Source organism: Lynx canadensis, chromosome A2, assembly GCF_007474595.2.
Source record: "Lynx canadensis isolate LIC74 chromosome A2, mLynCan4.pri.v2, whole genome shotgun sequence".
Lineage (NCBI taxonomy): Eukaryota > Metazoa > Chordata > Mammalia > Carnivora > Felidae > Lynx > Lynx canadensis.
Window position 1 is genome coordinate 11,922,905 of NC_044304.2, and position 19,521 is coordinate 11,942,425.

The 19,521-nt window shown below is 55.4% G+C and overlaps 2 protein-coding genes across 6 annotated transcripts; one reads left to right on the forward strand and one right to left on the reverse strand.

The window, feature by feature from the left end:
- Positions 1-957: 957 nt before the first annotated feature.
- Positions 958-10,846, forward strand: HSH2D (hematopoietic SH2 domain containing). Of its 2 annotated transcripts, none has more exons than XM_030303286.2 (7): positions 958-1,570; positions 2,198-2,311; positions 4,485-4,630; positions 6,056-6,145; positions 7,163-7,328; positions 7,770-7,904; positions 10,130-10,846. In XM_030303286.2, exons 3-7 carry the CDS (start codon positions 4,506-4,508, stop codon positions 10,694-10,696), a joined length of 1,083 nt encoding a protein of 360 aa, XP_030159146.1. In that variant the 5' UTR covers positions 958-1,570; positions 2,198-2,311; positions 4,485-4,505; the 3' UTR covers positions 10,697-10,846. The 2 variants fall into 2 exon arrangements, with proteins under 2 accessions (XP_030159146.1, XP_030159156.1); XM_030303296.2 differs by lacking the exon at positions 958-1,570 and adding an exon at positions 1,594-2,017.
- A 1,406-nt stretch (positions 10,847-12,252) lies between these two features.
- CIB3 (calcium and integrin binding family member 3) lies at positions 12,253-18,303 on the reverse strand. Of its 4 annotated transcripts, XM_030303363.1 has the most exons (7): positions 18,118-18,303; positions 17,879-17,913; positions 16,064-16,175; positions 14,729-14,876; positions 13,687-13,772; positions 13,214-13,326; positions 12,317-12,375 (listed from the first exon to the last, which is right to left on the reverse strand). In XM_030303363.1, the coding sequence occupies exons 1-6, from the start codon at positions 18,253-18,255 to the stop codon at positions 13,252-13,254; spliced, it is 594 nt and encodes a 197-aa protein (XP_030159223.1). In that variant the 5' UTR covers positions 18,256-18,303; the 3' UTR covers positions 12,317-12,375; positions 13,214-13,251. The 4 variants fall into 4 exon arrangements, with proteins under 4 accessions (XP_030159215.1, XP_030159227.1, XP_030159209.1 ...); XM_030303355.1 differs by lacking the exon at positions 13,214-13,326 and having other exon boundaries at positions 12,253-12,375; XM_030303367.1 differs by lacking the exons at positions 17,879-17,913; positions 18,118-18,303 and adding an exon at positions 17,464-17,569 and having other exon boundaries at positions 12,253-12,375; positions 13,577-13,772; positions 16,064-16,156.
- Positions 18,304-19,521: the final 1,218 nt, after the last annotated feature.

A 19,521-nucleotide genomic window follows, 5' to 3' on the forward strand; every position in this document is an offset into this window, starting at 1 on the left:
CAGGGCAGGGACAGTGCCTGTCTTGTCTTCTCCATCCTTAGCATCTAGCATGGTGCCCACAGTTGGGGCTCAGCCAACGTTTGTGGAGAGAATGAATTAACAAATAGAATGAAAGCATTGTGGGACGAATAGAACGGTTGAAAACACAGAAAGCTCAGCGTTGGCAGAGCCTGGCTGTCCTACCCCCGCATGTCCCCAGGGCTGAGAAGGCACTGTGGTCCCTACCCAGAGAGCCACCCCACATGGGGCCATGGAAGTCCTACTCACCAGCTGGGGCCTCGAGTGAAAAGCCCAGAATGTGGCACAAGAGAGGAAGGGGCCTTGGAGTCCCAGCCCCATATCTCGTGGCTGGCTGGTCCTTTCCTGGAAGTCCCTCTAGGGGCCACCTGCCCGTTCACGGTTTTGAGGACTGTGGTCACCAAGGGCTGGGGGTTGATTCTGTTGTGACATGCTCAGGGGAGGCCTTTACTGTGTGTAAGACCACATGCCCCGAGCAGGTCAAGGTAATCAGAATGGAGCCTTCTGTGGTGGGGCCTCAGCTGGCCAGGCTAGAAGTGGCCTGAGACACCCTACGTTTCTGGAGACTGAACTTCGTGCAAATGAGACCCCCATGGCCAGGCTTTTTAAAGTGACAGCGCCTCTAGGATAGGCGCGTGCCCCCCCACCCCCACCCCTGGGGCACGAGGTGGGGAGGCCACTGACCCTGGACCAGGGCGATGGGCCCAAGGAGAGGCCCCCAGCTCAGCCCCTTTCTGCCTGAAAAAGGAGAAGGAAGTGGTTTTGCCCATGTGCCGGGGAAGGAGCTGTAGCACACATCCGGGGCTGCCTGACCCGTTCAGCGCTATTTCCTCCACGCAGGGCCCACATTGTGCGTAGGGCAACCCAGACCGTTGCGGTGTTTTAAAATCAGAAGGAAAAAAAAAATGACTGGACTCTCTGCCAACACGGTCATAAAATACCATTTTAGAGACGGTGCTTTGTTTCATTACAGAGGACAGCACAATGTGGCCCCAGCCTGTCCAGGCCTGACGCTGCCTCAGAGCCGCCTCCTAGAGCCCTCTCTTTTTGCACCCCTCAATCAAGTGAACTCCTCTCTGTCCCTAAGTGCCGCTTCCTCCCGATCACCGAAGCCCCCTCTGAGGTTCTTGCAACTCCCGTTCCCCCTTCCAGCAGTCTGTCTGCTCTGAGACATTAGCACTTAATTTCTTATTCTTCATTGCTCGCTAGATTCTGGAAGCCAGGAGGGTGGGGCTTGCACCTCTTGGGATCACCTCTCTGTCCCCCGAGGATCTGGCACACAGTAGGTGCTCAATAAAGGCTGGTCACGGCCTTCACAGAGCAGGGACCTCCCTCCACCTGCAGCTCAGCAGTTCTGTGGACTGCGGACAGCACTTGCGACCAGGTTTGTCCTGGTCCCGCCCCTGGGGCTCACCTGCTTAAGGAAACAGGAACAGCCCTGGGGGCAGCAGCCCCACCCCCGCTGACGTGCAGACCCTGAACCGAAACCGAGGTTCCTGCAGGCTCCCTGCACAGCGAGAGTAAGAGCCTCGGCTGCCCAGGGGTCTCCCAGGTACGTGCCCGGGTGGGGATCCCTCAGCCGGCCACGTGCTCACTTCTGTGCCTGCCCCCTGCCGGGCGAGCCCGGGACCCCAAGAGCCTCAGCCCCATCCCAGACCTCTAGAAGACAGAGCATGGGGCCCAGGTGGGGCCAGAAGGAGGGACAGGGCTGGCAGAGCCCAGAAAAGCGGGAGGAATTTTCAGTTTCCTTTGAACAATGGAGCTGGAAAAAGGGCTTTCCTGGCAGGGGAACAGCATGGGTGAAGGTGTGGAGGGGAAGAGAGCTTGGTCAGTTTTGAGTAGAGCGAGGATGTCCTTAGGGCTGTAATACGGGGGCAAGGAGATAGGGGAGCCGCAATGCCAGGGTCAGGAGCTTGAAACTTAGTGCAGATTCATTCAGCCCTAGACAGTTATTCCTCAGCAAACACCCTGCCCCCTCGCTGTCCCTGCCCAGTGCCAGGTAGTGCTGGGGACCCAGAAAAATCTGAAAGAAGCTAGCCCTGGGCCCCATCCCTAGAGTCCCTTAATATGGGGGAGACAGAGCCAGACACAATGCTTTGTGCAAGTCTCAGCCTTGGGGGCGCTCACCTAGGCCTCCTGAGCTAACCACACATATCTCCCCTTGCCAAACCAATTACAGCTGGATGGACCCCTGTGGTCATGACCACAAGCTGCACATCAGCAAGAACCCTCTGGAAACTCTGAAGAAAGAAAATCTATTGCTTGCCAGCCCCGGAGCGTACAAGATAAGCAGGTGAGTAACCAGTAGACAGAAAGCCAGCACACATGTGCCTGGAGCTCTGCTTGTATTGGGGGCGAGGGTGGGGGCCGAGGGTTTCTGGGGCCCACCCCCTATTGGTGAATTTAAAACATAAGAGAATTTAAAGCGTGGGAAGAGAGAGAGAGAGAGAAAGAAAGAAAAGAAAGAAAGAAAGAAAAGAAAGAAAGAAGAAAAAGAGAAAGAAAGAAAAGAAAGAGAAAGAAAGAAAGAAAGAAAGAAAGAAAGAAAGAAAGAAAGAAAGAAAAGAAGGGAAAATAAAAAGCGACCCAATGACCAGTTACCTAAATCAACCAGGATCTTTAAAATAAAGGAGCCTGGTGGTGGGGACGTGGTGGGGGAAGGGGAGACGGGGAGGATCCTGGCTCTTTATCTAGTTCTGTGGCTGGCAATGTGTTTATCCCAGATAGACTTCATCCAGTTAAAGCCGATGACTTAGCAGTCAAAGCTTAAGTCAAGCACTTGCGGTAGAGAAAGAAAAGCCAACTGTCAAGGCTTCCACTGAACACAGACACTTGAGCTCCAGGAGGCAAAGCTTAGGTAGGAGCAGAGGAGAAAGTGGGAGACAGAGAAGGGCGCCAGGGCTTTGACTAAGAGAAGAGACAGGAAAGCTGCCTGGAGGAGGGGATATTTTTGCTGGGTCTTAAAGGATATGTAGGAGTTCTCCCGGGTAGAACAAAGAACAAACCTATGTACACAACCCCATGCTAGCCATTAGTGGATTCACGAATATTTATTATATACATCCAGTGCTTAGTTCTGTACCACCTGTACTTTCCCAGCTAAATATCATGTCCCCAAGCTACAGATGAAAATAAAGGCACAGAGGTGTTAAGTGACTTACCCAAGGTCACACAGCAGCTAAGTTGGGGAGCTGGGGCTTGAGCCCAGGCTATCTGGCTCTGATTGCAGGTTCTTAATTGCTTTGTCACCTGCTTTATTAAATGCTTTCTTCTTCTGTTTTTTTTTTTTTTTTAATGTTTATTTATTTTTGACAGAGAGAAACAGAGCACAGCAGGGGAGGGGCAAAGAGAGAGGGAGACAAAGAACCCAAAGCAGGCTCCAGGCTCTGAGCCATCAGCACAGAGCCTGATGCGGGGCTCCAATCCACGAACCATGAGCCGAAGTCAGACACTTAACCGACTGAGCCACCCAGGCACCCCTATTAAATGTTTTAAATTTTTTTTTTTTCAACGTTTATTTATTTTTGGGACAGAGAGAGACAGAGCATGAACGGGGGAGGGTCAGAGAGAGAGGGAGACACAGAATCGGAAACAGGCTCCAGGCTCTGAGCCATCAGCCCAGAGCCCGACGCGGGGCTCGAACTCACGGACCGCGAGATCGTGACCTGGCTGAAGTCGGACGCTTAACCAACTGCGCCACCCAGGCGCCCCTAAATGTTTTCTTAATAGTTCTCTTTAATTTTACTTGTCCCAGAATTCTTTGGGCCTCCCCTTGGAGGGCAGTCTCAGCATCTGTCTTCAGGTGGAAGAAAGTCAATATTGACAGAGTTAGTCAATATGTCCCCACCCTCTGGAAATAGTAACAACGACCTTCTGAAATATTAAAACACTAGATAGGGCCAGAGTGGAGGGGTGGGCCAAGTTAGGGAGACGGTTAAGGGTGAGCATAAAGGGTCATGAGCAGACCATCCAGAAGGGCTTGACCCCATTGCTGGTTTTGCATTGATTTGATACTCTTTTGTAAATCGGTACTATTATTTTTCTCCCTGTCATTGGCTCACAAAGTCCGGTGTTACCTTGAGCTTAAAACTGTTAAGAACTCGGGGTGCCTGAGTGGCTCAGTCAGTTGAGCATCCAACTTCAGCTCGGGTCATGATCTCACAGTCTGTGGGTTCGAGCCCCATGTCGGGCTCTGTGCTGACAGCTCGGAGCCTGGAGCCTGCTTCGGATTCTGTGTCTCCCTCTCTGTCTGCCCCTCCCCTGCTCATGCTCTGTCTCTCTCTGTCTCTGTCAAAAATAAATAAACTTAAAAAAAATTTTTTTTAAAAGGAAGAAAGAAAGAAACACAAGCCCCTTGCCCTGGCCAGCTAGAGGACTTGTCAAAGGAGGAGGCACCAAGAACTGTAATAGAGCAAAGTATGGGGGGTGGACCAGGCGTGACTCTCTCTTCTCTCTCCTGCTGCCAGGTAACTGCTCCCCAGGAAGCCATGAACGAAGCCGGAAAGCTGCCCCCGCCATTGCCCCCACGACTGGACTGGTTCGTGCAGACGCAGGTGGGCCAGCTGGCCCAAGGAGGGGTCCCTGCATGGTTCCATGGTGCCATCTCGAGAGAGTGAGGACACACCCGTACCTTCTACCCTGCCCTTCACCCTCTCTCCTTGCCTGGGTGGGTTTTCTGCAGGATTCTGGGCTCAGCTCAGCTCCGGGTGTTAAGAGAGTAAAAAAAAAGAGCCCTCAGGCCCTGGACGCTTGAACCCTGCCTCTTCTGTGGACTCACTGGGTGACCAGGGCAAGTTACTTCCCATCTCTGGACCTCAGCTTTCTCTCCACAAGTGCCCACCACCCCAGCACTGCCAGGCACCCCTCCCCCAAGGCCAGGCATCACCAAGCAATGCTGGCAGGGTGCAGCCTCAGAATCCTTCTTCACACAGGGCCCCCAAACAGCTGCTCTCTCTCAATGCATCAGGGACATGAGCAGCATGTCCACACCGGACAGAGTTCTGGACTTTCCACACTGGGCTGCGTTCTGAGGCCATGAACAAACTCACCTCATTAGTCACCCACTTGGTTCCAAATGAACGGAGAAAAGACTGCGTATGGCCTCCCTTGGCGTGCGGGAAATTGAGAGAACATTGTGAAAGCCACCGAGAAGACGAAGCAGGCATTGTCTCTGAGGTCTGGGGTGTGCCAGTAGGGATACAATGTGAGCCACACGTTGTAATTTTAAAGCTTTTAGTAGCTAGAGCAAAAGAAGTAAAAAGAAACAGGTGGCATTCGTTTTGATCCTATCTTTTATTCCACCCAGTATCATTTCAATAGGAGTACTCAGAACTCATTGATAATTTAGTAAGCCCTCCTTTATCTTGTACTAAGTGCTCAAAATCTGGTGTCGCAGGCTGAACGGACATCTTGATTCGGACCAGCCACATTTCAAGTGCTCAGTAGCTACCCGTAGTCAGGATTAGCTCGGGTTCATAGGCTCCCCAGCTTGTCCCGTAGAAGGCCACCTTCCTGTCTGTGATCCCCAGATAATAGGAGTAGTAATCATAGCATTTGGTGAGCAGTTCTCACGCTCGTGTTCCACACATTTGATCTGCTCTCCCGTCAGTCCTGGGAGTGAGGGTTTTACTTTCCCCTTGAGGAAGCTGAAGGTCAGAAAGGGACTGATGTCAGGTGCCACACGGCTGATGAGCAGCAGAGCTGGGGTCTGAATTCCAACGCGTCGGAGAACAGGCATTGTCACCTATGACACCTTGATCCACCCAAAGATGCCTTCGTGGGGGTATTTTAGGCATTGGGAAGGCAGGCAGGGGCTGTGGGGGATGGGAGCAAGTCTGTCCTGGGGTCAAGGTCATCAGAGGCCTCCCACCACAGCTGGGAACACCCCTGCCCCTGAACGTCCCAAGGTCTGAAACAGCTGAGAAGAAAACACGATTTTAGGTTTGTTCAGTACCGGGATGACGGGTGCACCAGGAGTCTGGCCAGTACGCGGGACAGCTGGGTCACAGTCGTCTCCCTCCCGTGTGTGTTCTTCCAGGGATGCCGAGAGTTTGCTGGAGTCACAGCCGCTGGGATCTTTTCTCATCAGGGTCAGTCACAGCCACGTGGGCTACACGCTGTCCTACAAGTAAGGCCTGGGCAAGGGACGAGGGAGGGGGCAGGAGGGCTCCCGGGCTTCCTCGGAGGGGGAAGCTTCATGCCACCATGTCTCAGAGAGCAACTGGTGAAAAGTTCTGGCCAACTCTGGCTGCAATGAGCAGCTGCGGGTCTGGCTGTGACCAGCATATGGGGGCTTGGTGGTAACTGAGCCTGTGTGTCTGAAAACAGGGGCTGCTGGGAGCCCAAGAGTGGCTACTGCCCTCGCCTAACCAGCCCCCACCCCCACCCCCATCTACCTGGCAACTCTCTGACTCCACCCAGAGGGACGTGTTAGGGAAACTCAGGGCAGTCCAGCTCCTTAAGGCCTCAAAAGCTGATCTGGCATCTCAGAAGATTCAGCCGCACAGACTACTTTTCAAAAGGATTCTAGGCCAGAGGAATAAAAAATCCAATGGCCCCACAACAGAGCTGGGCCCACAGGGAGAAGACCTTAGGGCCCGAGTCACACAGTCAAAGGCTTGGCTGTGTGACCTAGGACGAGTTACTCAACCTATCTGTGCCTCCCTCAAAGTCCTCGTCTCTAATATAGGAATGCTAAAATCAATTCAGAGTCTCAATGCGAAAATTAAATATGATATAGTAAGCACATAGTGGGCCGTTAATAAGTGCATCCATTCATTAACAGAGCATTTATCCAGCACCTGCTGTGGGCCAGGCATACAGCCTTAGCCTGGGGCCTGACTCAAATTTTCATTATTATCATTTCCGTTGATCATGTGACCCTCGCCAGGCACCAAGCTAAGCTTTTGTCTGCAGTAGCTTATTCCACTTTTGTAAGAACCCCGGAGGTTAGCCTTGGTAGCCCCAGGTTATAGATGGGGAAACTGAGGCATGGTGCGGTTAGTCACTTACCGAGTGTCACATGGCTGAAAAGCACAGAAGGCTAATGGGAGCCTGAACAGCTGGTGCTGGCGGCTCGAGGGCTGGGAGACGGGGACGGAAGGAGGAGGAACGGAATTTCCCAGCCCCAGCAGTGTCTCCCCAGAGCCCAAAGCTGCTGCCGCCACTTCATGGTGAAGCTGTTGGACGATGGGAGCTTCATGATCCCTGGGGAGGAGAGGGTCCATGCCTCGCTGCACGCCCTGGTCACCTTCCACCAGCAGCGGCCTATGCGGCCACACGGGGACCTGCTGACACAGCCCTGTGGGCAGGTGAGGGTTGCGACCCCCCCCGGGTCATAGCCGCCCCCCGCCCCCTGCTGGGGCCAAGCCCCCAGATTCATTCCCACTCATCCCATCCAGCCTCTTGTGTTTCTGTCACTCTCGTGGTCCCTGTCCTCCCACGGCCCCACCCCTCCTGCCTGTACCCTGCCCGCACCCCCCCCCCCCCAGCTCCCCAAGCTAATTTTTCCAAGGGCTCATGTGCGGGTGGCGAGGGGTATAACCTTGGCCGATCTATAGGAAAAGAGTATTTCCCTATAAGGCTTATAGCGGGGGTAGAGGGGTGTAGCCCTCAAAAGCCAGCGTGGGAGGGGCATGCTTCCTGACCAGGGCTGTGGGCAAGGCAGCTCCTGAGCCCACCACCCCCAGTTTGTCCGGGACCACCGCGTCCCCCTCCTTGGGGCGGAGCTGCAAGTCCCCTCTGCCCCGCAGAAGGATCCAGAGAACGTGGATTATGAGGATCTCTTCCTTTACTCCAATGCATTGACTGAGGAAGTCACCAGCCCCACCCATGGCCCCAGCAAACATCAGAACCCTTCCTCCTGTTCCACAGTTGCACCTGAGGAGGTATGTGACAGAAAGCTGGCATCTCCCACACGGGAGGGGCTGGAGCAGCGGTGGCCAACAGCTACCAGAGGAGACTTTCTAGAGCGACAATTAGATCCTATAGCTCCAACTAAAGAAGCTTCCGGTGATTTTGCAGGACCCTGCAACTAAAATCCCGGCCCAGTTCCAGCCCCTCTGCTATCCCTTCTGCTGTTCAGACACATCAAGCTAACCTCGGGGCCTTTGCATGTGCTGGTCCCACCCCAAGACCTTTGCACATGTTGGTGGCACCCACCCCAGGGCCTTTGCACATGCTGTGTGCGCTCTGCCCCCAGATTTCCTATGCCCGGCTTCTTTCTTCAATTCCTCAAGTGTCTCCCTCCCCAGCTCCCGGCTGAAAGTAATCCTCTCTGCATTCGCCATCCCATCACCCTGTTTACGCACTGCGGAGCACTCCTCACGATATACAACGTCTTGTTTATTTGTTGGCTTTCATGTTTCCTGTCTGCCTTCCCTATCAGACTGAGCTCTGAGAGACCTGGGAATCTGTCTGGCTAGCTTATCCACCCTGTCTCGTGCATATGCCTAAGTGCTCCACTAATGAATCTGTGGAGTAGGTGAATGAATAAATGAACGAATCCCATCTCCTCAGGGCTGATTGGACCCTCAGGAGCCCCTAACCCCCCACACAGCAGGGAAGTTCCAGCAGCAGTGGAAATCAAACAGGCCAGTGCGATGAACATCAGCGGGTGTGGGGCTAAAGCGTGAAGGGAGCAGTCAGGGAAGACCTCCCAGAGGACATGGCATAGGGCTGGGACATGCAGGATAAGGAGGAGTCAGCCACACACAGAGATGCAGGGAGGGTGTTTCAGGCAGGGAAGAGAGCACATGCAAAGGTCCTGAGGCTCTGTATGTTTGGAAAACAAAAGAACAACAAAAGCCAGTGTGCGGATAGAGTGCGGTGAGTGCAGAGGAGGTCACCGGGAAGTAAGGGGCCAGGATCAGGAGGAGACAATCACGCAGGACCTCGGGGCCAGGGTGAGGACATGGGGTTCTTCTATTCCAGGTGTGCACGGGGACCCGCCATGGGAGAGCCTGTGGCTGCCAGCTGCAGAAGGGGGTGCCTGGGGGCAATGGTAGAGGTGGCAGGAAGGAGGCAGGGACTGTCCAGGTGGGAGGGACCGGAAAAAGATCTCTAGGGGTGGAACAAGAAGATATTTGGGACATTTTGGAAGGGAGCTTGCCGATGGCTTGGAGGGGGAGGGGGAGGGGGAGGGGGAGGAGAAGCTGGACGTTGTCGTGGTTTGAGTCCCTGGGCCCTCCATTGTTTGGGAGGTGATCCCAGGAAGTACCACGGGGGAGCCAATGAAGGGCGTCTTAGCGAACAGGTTCCCCTGTAGGCAACCAGGGCTCAGTCTCCCGGGGAAGTCTGGGACCCTGCGTGGAACTGGGCACTTCAGTTATCCCACCCTAGGGGTGAGGAGCTGGGGTATTGATCCTCCAGCTTCCAGTAGCCACTGGTCAAGCGCTGTTCCTGGGAGAGTTTAATTCTCTGGCACTTGTGGCCTGCCGGTGTGGCCAAGGAATGACCCCAAGCAGAGTCCCCACTGCTGGCATTTGGGAGCGGAGCTGGGGGCGCCTGCGTGCCCAGGGCAGAGGGATACGGATGCGGCATTGTCGGCCATCTGCCACAAACGTCACCTGGTTTTGGCCTGAACAGCCGGGTAGATCAGGGGTCAGCAAACTAGGGCCCGAGGACCACATCTGGCCAGTTTCCGTATGGCCCTGCGTCCCAGTGGCCCATGAGCTGAGCATGGCTTTCATGCTTTCGAAGAAAATATCTCATGCGATATTACTTCGTGAAAGTCGGACGAAAGCCAAATTTCCACGTCCATACGGTTTTCCTGGAGCACGGGCACATGTTCTGGTCGATGTGCTATCCCTGGCCGCTTTGCTCCGCAACAGCAGAGCTGGGGAATGAGACAGAGGCCGTATGACCAACGAACCTGAAAACGTTTGCCCTCTGGCCCCTTATGACAAAAGTTTGCCAATCCCTGGAGGGGGGGTGGGGATAGTGAAGCTGGTTATGGGGATGGGAGGGATGGGGGGTGGGGTCAGGCTTGGGTTCACCCGGGGTCCTTCTCAGCCCCAAGATGCCTGAGTGGGACCCGTGTCCCAACCTCCAGGGCAGATTCAGAGGTTTGGCGGGCGGGATGGCCCCAGGTCTCACCTGCGCTTGGTTTCAGACCTCAGGAAGGCCCATCCTGCTCCATCGGCCAAAGGGAAGGAGGCCATCGGCAAAGACAAGCAGAGACCCCAAGGAGGAGGCCACTTCCTCCTGCCCCCCGAAAGCCCCCCTTGAGGAGGCCTGCCAGAAACTCTGGAGAAACTTCAGGATGCTCCCCGAGATGGGCAAGAGGGTCCAGCAGCAGCTGAAACCCCACTCGGCACCTGTGAACTTGTCATCGCTCTGGAATGCTGGGCCACCAGCACTGGCACACAGCTCAGGGGCCAGGCCAGGTGACACACACTGGGAAGACGACGTCTCCACAGCCCACTTTGCGGCCACGTCCCTCACAAGTCCCGCACAGTCCCAGGATCTGAGAGACGGAGGTGACCCCTCCAGGAAGGCCTCAAGATTGGCCAGCGGGAGCAAGGTGACCCCGAGGGTCAGGAGTTGGCACCGAGTGGTAATGAGGGCCCTGTCCTCAAAAGCATCCAAACCGGAGACAGAAGGGTTGGCAGAAGCCCAGAGGGACTGGCTCCCTGAAGAGTACCTCACGCCGCCACCCTTTGCCCCTGGGTACTGTTAGAGCTTTGCCCTGGCTCTGGGACCCTTGCTGCCAGGGGCTGCTCACACCGGAACCCTGGTTGTCTGCCCACCAGCCCGCAGGAACCTGAAAAATGTAATAAAGACATTGCTCGGGTCCGGCCCTGCCGTTGCCAGTGGGGTGACCTGGTTACTCGAATAGTAATTATCAGTTACAGCAAGGGGCACAGTAGGTGCCAAGTTCATGATTTCTTCTACACCCCCAAGCAGACCCAGCAGGTAGGCTCATGCTGCACACTTTAAAGAGGAGACTAAGGGTCCGAGAGGAGGAGAGGCGCGGCCAAGGTCACCCAGCTACAGGGTGTCCGCGCCTGGATTGGAAAGCTGGTCAGGTGGCGCCCTTTCCCCACGTCCCCTGCGCGTGGCTCAATTCCAAGTACGTCCTCGCCTGTAAATGGAGCTGCTCACCCCTTCCTCCTGGGGTTCCCTGCCGATGAAGGAGGTGAGACTTGCAGAGGGCTTGGCCCACAGTGCAGACATCGACATCGGCTCTAGGGGAAGCTTACGAGCCTCTTTCCTTTAAAGGAGGAGAGCAAGCCCGGGGTTGTGGTTGGTGGCGAGCTCTGGAGGAAGTCCCAGGTCACAGGGCTGTGTGACCTCTGGCAAGTCACTAGACCTCTCTGGGCCTGCGGGCTCATCTGGAAAATGGGGAGAGGCGCAAGCAGTCCCTCGTTCTCAGGATGAACCAGCAGGATGCACAAGAAAGCTGAGACTTCGGCTCACGGAAGGTGCTTAGTAGGTGAAGGTTGGAGAGTGGGAGTGGGGTCTAGAAATGATGCACGTGGAAGGTCCCTGGGGGCGAGTCTCGATTGCAGGAATGAGCACTCTTTGGACTGACTGGGGCTATCGATGGGGCCCCAGGGCGACCACAAGTGGAGTGAGTGTGGGGCTTCTCAAATCTGCAAAGCGTAGATGTCTGGGATCTGGGCACAGGTGGGCCTGGGTTCAAGGCTGCCTTTGCAGAAAACTTGAGGTGTGGCCTTGGGCAGATCACTCTGTTCCCTGAATGAAGGGTGACTGCTTCTCGGTCAGCCCCGCTGGGATGTCATAGGCAGCCAGTGCAATGGCAGAGAGACAGGTGCCTCGTAAACTGTAAAGTACGGTGCCAGCCTCAGTGAATGACGTTGCTGCCCGCCCCCCCCCCCTCCCCGAGGCCTCCTCTGGCAGTTCTAATCGGCAAGGAGTTAAAGCTTTGGTCCCCTTGAGAAACTCCAGGACGGGGGGTGGGGGGAGAGGGGACTTGAGAGGTTGGGAGAAGGGGTCCACGTTGGGCAGCCCTGGGGTGAGATCGCGTGGACCTGACCTCCACATCTGGTCTCTGTCCACCGAGACTCATGACTACCCGGCACTTCCGGCCCTCACAGCGGACAGAGAGCTAGAAGTCAGCCCCTTTCCTGTGTAAATGGGGAGATCGAGGCCCACAGAGGGCGCAGCCACACCTGGGAGCCCACACAGTGAGGGCAGAGGTGAGATCTCAGGCTTCCTGTCTCCCATCCGGCAGGTTTAAGGTGCAAAATACATCCTCCAAGCAGATGTGACTCAGTGCCATGTGTTTATTCCCAGAACCCAGGGAGGCCGGATTCCACAGTGGAGTGACGGGTCACGCCGGCCTCCTCTGACCCGGCTTCTCCACGGTGCCCTCAGATGCGGATGTGGAAGGTGCTGGGTGCAAAGAGATATAGGGTCAGTATCATCGGGCGAAGGGTTACCCTCCCTCATCGTTCCCCCAGACTCTCCCGCCGGGGGTCCCTGAGATAGGCAAGGAGCCATGGAAGGGGGGAGACAGATCCTCTCAAAAACCCCAGGCCGTGTCCCCCCACCCCCACCCCCCCCCCAGCTCCCACAGGGGCTGAAAGCATATCTCTTTGGATCAGTTTACATCCCGGCTCCGCCCCAGACTTGCTATGGGACTCTGAGTGAGTGGCTGTGCCTTCCTGGGCTTCAGTTTACCCCTCCGTAAAATGGGGATAATAGCCATCCCTCCCGCATGGGGCTGTAATGAGGGCTAAGGGGGCGAATGCACAGGGCGCGGTCACACAGGGGTACCGTCCGTGGTAGGGCTCATTCAGTTGCCATTATCCGCGTCTCCGCTAAGACACCAACCGCGCTTCTCCAGGTAGAGGAAGGGGGCCCTCTGCGCACGTAAGGACACCGCCCATAATAACAGCCGCAACAGCAACCACAGCACACATTGAGCACCTGCTGTGTTCCAGGCATGGCTCTAAAATCTTTCCGTGCGCTGACTCAGGGGTCAGCCAACTTCTTCTGTCAAGAGCCACATAGGTGATATTTCCAGCTCTGCGCAACGGCTCAGCTGGGTCTCGTAGTTAGAAAGCGGCCAGAGACGGTACGTACACATTCAGGCGTGGCTGTGTGCCAATAACACCCTCGATGGACACGGAAATTGGAACTTCCTATCCAGGTCATGCGTCACGCAGTGTTACTATTCCTTAATCTTTCCCCCGCCATTGAAAACATGTAAAAGCCATTCTTAGCTCACGGGAGGTACAAAAACAGGTGGCTGGCCGTCCCCTGTATTCACTCGCTCTCAGCCCTCCGGTGGGGGCTTTGATTCCACCCAGGACTGCCAAGCACAGTTGTACCCTCTGCCCACTGCAAAATGTTCAGAAAAGTGAGGGTTGAAGACCAGCCATGTTCCATTCGCCCAAAGAGCTGCGTCCGCCCACGGGGCGTGCCCAAGGGGTCCCCGATTATCCCCATTTTAAAGATGCAGGGACTGAGGCCAGGGAGGCTGGGAATGCTAAGATGACAGATGAACGAATGGAGGAACTTTCACAAATGGGGTCTGGGCTCTAGTTCTGTGAGAGCCCCTCTCAGACGTGGAAATCGCCAGGAAGTTCACCTGAGGAAGTCGGGTGCCCGCAGGATCATGTTCTGGAAGTCTTCCAGGGAGAGCCGCCCATCGTGATCCCCATCGGCCTCGCCCAGCACCTTCTCACACACCAGGCTCACCTCCTCGGCGCTCAGCTCCCCCCGCGTCAGCTTGGTCACCGTCTGCTCCAGGTCCCACGCACAGATGTAGCCGTCATCGTTGAAGTCTGTGCCGCAGGATGGACGGGGATGTAGGGTGGGGGCTCATCTGGCGGCAGGCCTCTTGTCCCCACGTTACAGAGGAGGAAACTGAGGCAGCGGAGGGAACCCAGGACCCTGGGGCAATTGCTGGAGTCTTGCTTTAGAATATTGGGCAGGGACCTGCTGGGAGGCCATTCATTCACTCAACAAGAATCGAGGGAGTGCCTCCTATGTTCTAGGCACTGTGATAAATTTCCCTCCAACCAACAAGCTTTAATTGAGCACCTACTATGTGCCGGGCGTGCGAGACAGATGGGGAAGAAAACAGTTACGGCTGCGGCCCTTGGGTCTCATCAGAGAGAAGTCAGTAAGAAATGAACAACAGATCACAGGGGCGCCTGGTGGCTCCATGAGTTAAGCGGTCGATTCTTGATCTTGGCTCAGGTCCCGATCTCACGGTTCGTGAGACTGAGCCCCACAGTGGGCTCTGCGCTGACAGTGCAGAGTCGGCTTGGGACTCTCCCTCCCCCTCACTCTTTGCCCCTCTCCCACTGCCTCTCTCTCTCTCTCTCTCTCTCCAAATAAATACATACAATTTAAAAAAAGAAGAGAAATGAACAGATTATGAACAAGAAGTTAAGAAGCACTGCTTCATGCTGAGAGAGAAATAGGATGTGGGGCAGAGGCTGCTTTTGACCTAGACTTCAAGGTAAGAAAGAGTCAAGGGAAAGGTGTTCCAGGCAGAGGGAACAGCAGAGGCAAAGGCCCAGAGGGAGACCGAGTTTGGTGTGTTGGAGGAAAAGTGAGGCCAGCGTGGCTGGAAAGGAGTAAGGGCGTGAGGTCAGCAGGTACCAAGGTGGGGCAGGACGGGGCCACGCACGGCCTCGAAGCCCTGTGGCGGCAGGCACAGCCCCCGGCTGGAGCCCTGGTCTGTTCCCACTCCCCACCCCCGTGCTCCGCCAGCCCCGGGCCCTGCACGCACCATAAATTTTGAAAGCGTAGTAGGCTTTGAGGTCACGGGGAGCCATTTCGCTCATCACGGAAAACATGTCCAGGAAGTTGTCCAAGGTCATGTGGCCGTCCCCATCGTCAGAGAACACCTGGGCAATCCTCTGGCGGAATGGGTTGTCCTGGGGACAGGAAGCAGGGTGGCCATCCCTGACCAGGGTCTCAGGGCCCCAGGTGGAATCGCTCTCAGCACCCACCTTCCTGAAACCTGCAAGTACCTCCCCACCAAGACTTCCTTCCTCTCACGGACCCAGGAGAGGACTTCAGGCAACTCTTCTCTCTGCCCCTGAGGTCTGCGTGGCCTTGACCACCCTTCCGGCTCCAGACACAGCCACATGACCCGAGTGAGGCCAATCAGAGATCACCATCCACTAGGAGACCCTGATTGGCTCTGGAGTAGGCAGGGTGACCCAAGCTGGCCAATCAGAGGCTGCCCTGGGATGTTTTCTGAAAGACGGGGATGGAGGTCCCTGCCTTCTGTTGGTTGCAGAGCTGACGGGAGGAAATCTGCGACCACTGGGGCTTCCCTCACTATCTCAAGAGGATAAGCTGCCTGAGACTGAAGCCTCTTCCTGGGAGGCACTGAGAGATGGAAGGAGATTCCTGAGCATGTCGAGACCCTGGTTCCAGCCATACCTGGTGCCAGCTCTACCCCTGGAGTTTTTGCTCACGTGATCCAATAGATTTTGTCCTTTATTCTTTAATTTTTTTTTAACGTTTATTTATTTTTGAGACAGAGAGAGACAGAGCATGAACAAAGGAGGGGTCAGAGAGAGAGAGGGAGACACAGAATCCGAAACAGGCTCCAGGCTCTGAGCTGTCAGCACAGAGCCCGACACGGGGCTTGAACTCACGAACCGCGAGATCATGACCTGAGCCGAAGTCGGACGTTTAACCGACGGAGCCACCCAGGCGCCCCAAGATTTTGTCTTTCTTGAATAAGGTTTCTGTCCCTTGTGATAAGATCCTCTCTATTCAGTCACTCACCCCACGAGTCCCCTTCAGCATCACAAACTATGTGACAAACATCCAGCTGAGAAGAACCTACATTTTTAATGGCTCCTCTATGCAAAGCAGGACGGACATCCCCTGAGTCCCCGCCACGCTGTAGGCCCCGTCCACACCCTTTACCTGCCTCATCTCATTTCATCGTTCCGACAGCCCAGGTTCTGAATCCTGTCTCTCTCACATCCTAGCTGTGTGACGCTGACCAAGTGTCTTAACCTCTCTGAACCTCAGTTTCTTCATCTGCAAAATGCATCCGCTTCGTAGGAGTGCGGCCCCCGCCTGCCCGCTGGCCTCGGCATACCTTCAGCTCAGGCATGCTGCCGATAAGCTCGTAGGGCACCTTCACATCAGGACAGCTGGTATAGTCGAGTGGGACAAGCTGGGGAGCCAGGTCCTGGTAGCGATAGAAAAGCCTGGTGTGGGGAGGGAAACATCGGCAAGGGCTGGGAGAGGGGCTGGGGAGGACGTGTCCCTTCCGTCTCACTCGTGCACCCGCCCACTACCCACTGGAGGACCCTGGGTCCCCAAGAGTCATCCGCTCTGAGCCCAGTCCTCAAGCACACAGAGCCGAACACAGGCACTTCTACCCGCTGGGGACAGGGCCACAGTGGAGAGAGGGCCCCAGAGCTAGGGGAGACTGGAGTGGGGACGCTGACACTGGGCTTTGAAGAACGCGTAGGGGCTCATTCCTAGGCAGAGGGGGATGGCAAGAGGGACAGCGCATCAGGCATTCAGAGAACCTGAGCGAGTCTATGAATCTCTGGACACCATCACATTGTCGGCAAGACTCTGCCTCTAAAGACCCCCGTCCTCACATTTTGCTTCTCTCCCTCCATAACGGGAGGGTCTCCTAAACGGGGCAGAGCCGAGACAAAAGGCCAATATTCAGGTTTTGTTTTTTTTTTTTTTTTTTTATGCGTGAAAGGCATTTTGCAAAACTGCAAATGCCACCCGCACTGCCTGGATTGTGAGGCCAGCTCTCCACTCCAATGTCCTCACCTGCTGACACCCTGCCTCCACTGGGGGCGCCACGAGCAGCAGCCTTGTGGAGACCATCCTTGATGAGCCAGAGGGCCCCCAAGCTGCTAGGGTTTGTTTCCGAGGGGGGAGACAGGAGCCCCTGGGTCATATGATGGCTAGGAACTCAAGGAGGGGGTATCTGGAGCGTCCGTTCCCTGTCTGGTCCCCCCTCAGGGAACAGCCCGGGTTTGGGTTTCTGTATGGCCTCGAGCATTCCGCTTTCCCCTCTGAGCCCCAGTTATTCTGCTGACAAACAAGAAGCTTAGGGCAGGCGAGACGCCAGCCCTCACACCCCTTGCAGCTCTGCCCGTCTTGCAGAGCTGGAGTGGGCCGCCCCCGTGCGAGCCTCAGTTTCCCCATGGGTAATCTGATCGTGATGGCCAGGGTGACCCTGCGAGCTGTCCTCACCCAGACAATGGGGCTCACTGGTGAAAGGTGTGCCCATCAATAATGGATATCTGGTGCCCACACAATTGGGGCCTTGGCCCCGATCACTCTGTATCTGAACCCCGGCCGGCTAGGGTTTCACCGCTCCGAGTTCATGGGTTGGGGCCTCTGGACAATGGCTCCATGGGCTGAGCGGTCATGTGGGGTACCCACCAACCCCTCTCGTTCACGCCAGGGAAACTCGGCAGCCTCAGGCCACCCCCCCCACACACACACACCCTTACATTGATTTACCTTCACAGCCCAGAGCCGACTCTGGACTCTGCCCCCAGGTTCCCAACCTCCAGTGCCAGGCTCTTCACCCTGGCCTCAGCGGGATCTTTCTAACACGCCTTCTGACATCTTTCTAGCATCTTTTTGACATGCTGATTCGTACCAGCCCCTGCCCCCCACCCCTGCTCACATACCCTCCGTGGCTCCCCATCACCCTTGGGAAAAGCCCAAGCCTATCAGCCTAGAGGCCGTGACAGTATGACAAGATGTGGCTTCTCAGCCTCCCCATCCCCGCCTCCACCCACGGACCACGGCTGCAATCCCTCCCTTCACACTTTAACCACCATAAAGCACCCCATCCCGCCCAATTGCAAATATCACCCAGCAACGGATAGAAAGTTATTTCCAGGTCTTCCTCCCTTTCCCCCAGACTGACCTCATGATTTCCTTTCTTGTGAAGAAGGTGCAGTCCTGCGGAGAGAGATATTGGCTTGGCCCAGAGCCTGCCTCGGGGGCCCCCTTCCTGTCCCTCCCACTGCACCCCCTCTCTGCACGCCGATCTGTACCAGGAACCCTTGCCGACCACACACCCAAGACAGATGATGCTGTCCCCATTCCTCAGGCCAAGAAATCAAGGCTGCCAAACCTGCCGAGGGCCCAGCGCATCACCCCTACCTGATATGCTTCCAGCTGCTCATGAGTGAAGACTGACTGCTTGTTGCCCATGGCGAAGGCCGCTGCCAGGGCTCTGGAACAAGCTCCCGAAGCCCCTGGTCTCCTCGGGGCCACACGGGTTGCCAGGCTGCTGCACATCAGCGTCTGGGCAAATCTCCCTGCCCTGGCTGTCACCTGCCCACCCGCCCCATCACCCCCAGCCTGGGGGAGATCAAGTTACAGCCCAGCTCTCTGGGCAACAGCCTGAGTATGTCCATGGCCACCAGGACGAGAAGGACTGTGTGGGAGGTCACAGAGCAGCAGAGCACGTCTGCCCCCACTGGGTGAGGCTGGGGGCATGGGACGCCTTCCAGAGACAGGCAGCCTGATGGAAAGACTGCGGGCACACCCCAGCTCAAATACTAGCTCTCCACCCACTAGTTGTGTGGCCTTGGACAAGTCACCTGACCTCTCTAAGCCTCGTTTGTAAGAGGGGAGAGGTATCAGTACCTAACTCATAGAGTCATTCTGAAGATCTAATATCATTAACGCAATCAAAACAATTTCTTTTGACCATTGGTTAGAAGCCAGTTTTAGGCACTGGGAGCATAATTGGGTGAGCAAGCTAAATGAGGTCCCAAGATGTGCTTGGAGATGATAATGATGATGATGTTATGGCTCAAGAAGAGTGATCCAAGGTGTAAGTTTGAGAAACAATTGGTTAAATAATACCAAAGAGAATTCTTTCTTTGCCGGACTTGTCAGAGCCCTTAGTATGCTAGTAATCACCACACATCCTCAACGGGTAAATACAATGTAGCAGCTGCCAACCTTATTGGGACCCAGAATCCTCTTGGGCAGAACACCTGGCAGTCAAAAGCCCTTCGCCTGGTACTCCATGCTCTTCTTGCTCTGGGTCTCGCCTGTCTCTCCACTTTCTTCTCCTGCTCAGCCTTTTCTAGCTCCACAGCCCAGCCTCCCTGAACTGCTCTTGGATCTCCTCCCTCCAACCCCACCCCACCCCCACACTCTCCCTGGCCTGGACCATCACAGTTCTTCCTAGCGTCATCAACTCTCTTCTGTCCCAGTGTGTGAAGCCACCTGGTAGAATGGGACTATGATAAGGCTTTAAAGACCCCCTTAGGATGATTTTTTTAAAAAAAAACCTGACAATATCAAGTGTTGACGAGGGTGTGGAACAACTAGAAGTCATTAATTGCTGGTGGTGATGCAAAATGGTACAGCCACTCCAGAAAATGGAGAGCTTTCTTAGACATTAAACATGCCCTTACCCCGTGATTCAGCAATCCCACTCCTGAGTAGTTACCCAAGGGAGATGAAAATCTGCGGGCACACAAAAACCTGTTCATGCCCGCAGCATGGAGAAAATACTTGCAAATCATATATCTGATAAGGGACTAGTCA

Bases quoted from the DNA above. Each gene is read 5' to 3' on its own strand.
- HSH2D (XM_030303286.2), top strand. From the start codon at position 4,506: ATGAACGAAGCCGGAAAGCTGCCCCCGCCATTGCCCCCACGACTGGAC. The intron at 7,329-7,769 runs GTGAGGGTTGCG...TCTGCCCCGCAG, and splicing joins TGACACAGCCCTGTGGGCAG to AAGGATCCAGAGAACGTGGA. The intron at 7,905-10,129 runs GTATGTGACAGA...GCTTGGTTTCAG, and splicing joins CCACAGTTGCACCTGAGGAG to ACCTCAGGAAGGCCCATCCT.
- CIB3 (XM_030303349.1), bottom strand. From the start codon at position 18,255: ATGTGCAGCAGCCTGGCAACCCGTGTGGCCCCGAGGAGACCAGGGGCT. The intron at 17,914-18,117 runs GTAGGGGTGATG...CTCTCTCCGCAG, and splicing joins AGCAGCTGGAAGCATATCAG to GACTGCACCTTCTTCACAAG. The intron at 12,376-13,576 runs GTGAACTTCCTG...CTTTGCACCCAG, and splicing joins CGGGCACCCGACTTCCTCAG to CACCTTCCACATCCGCATCT.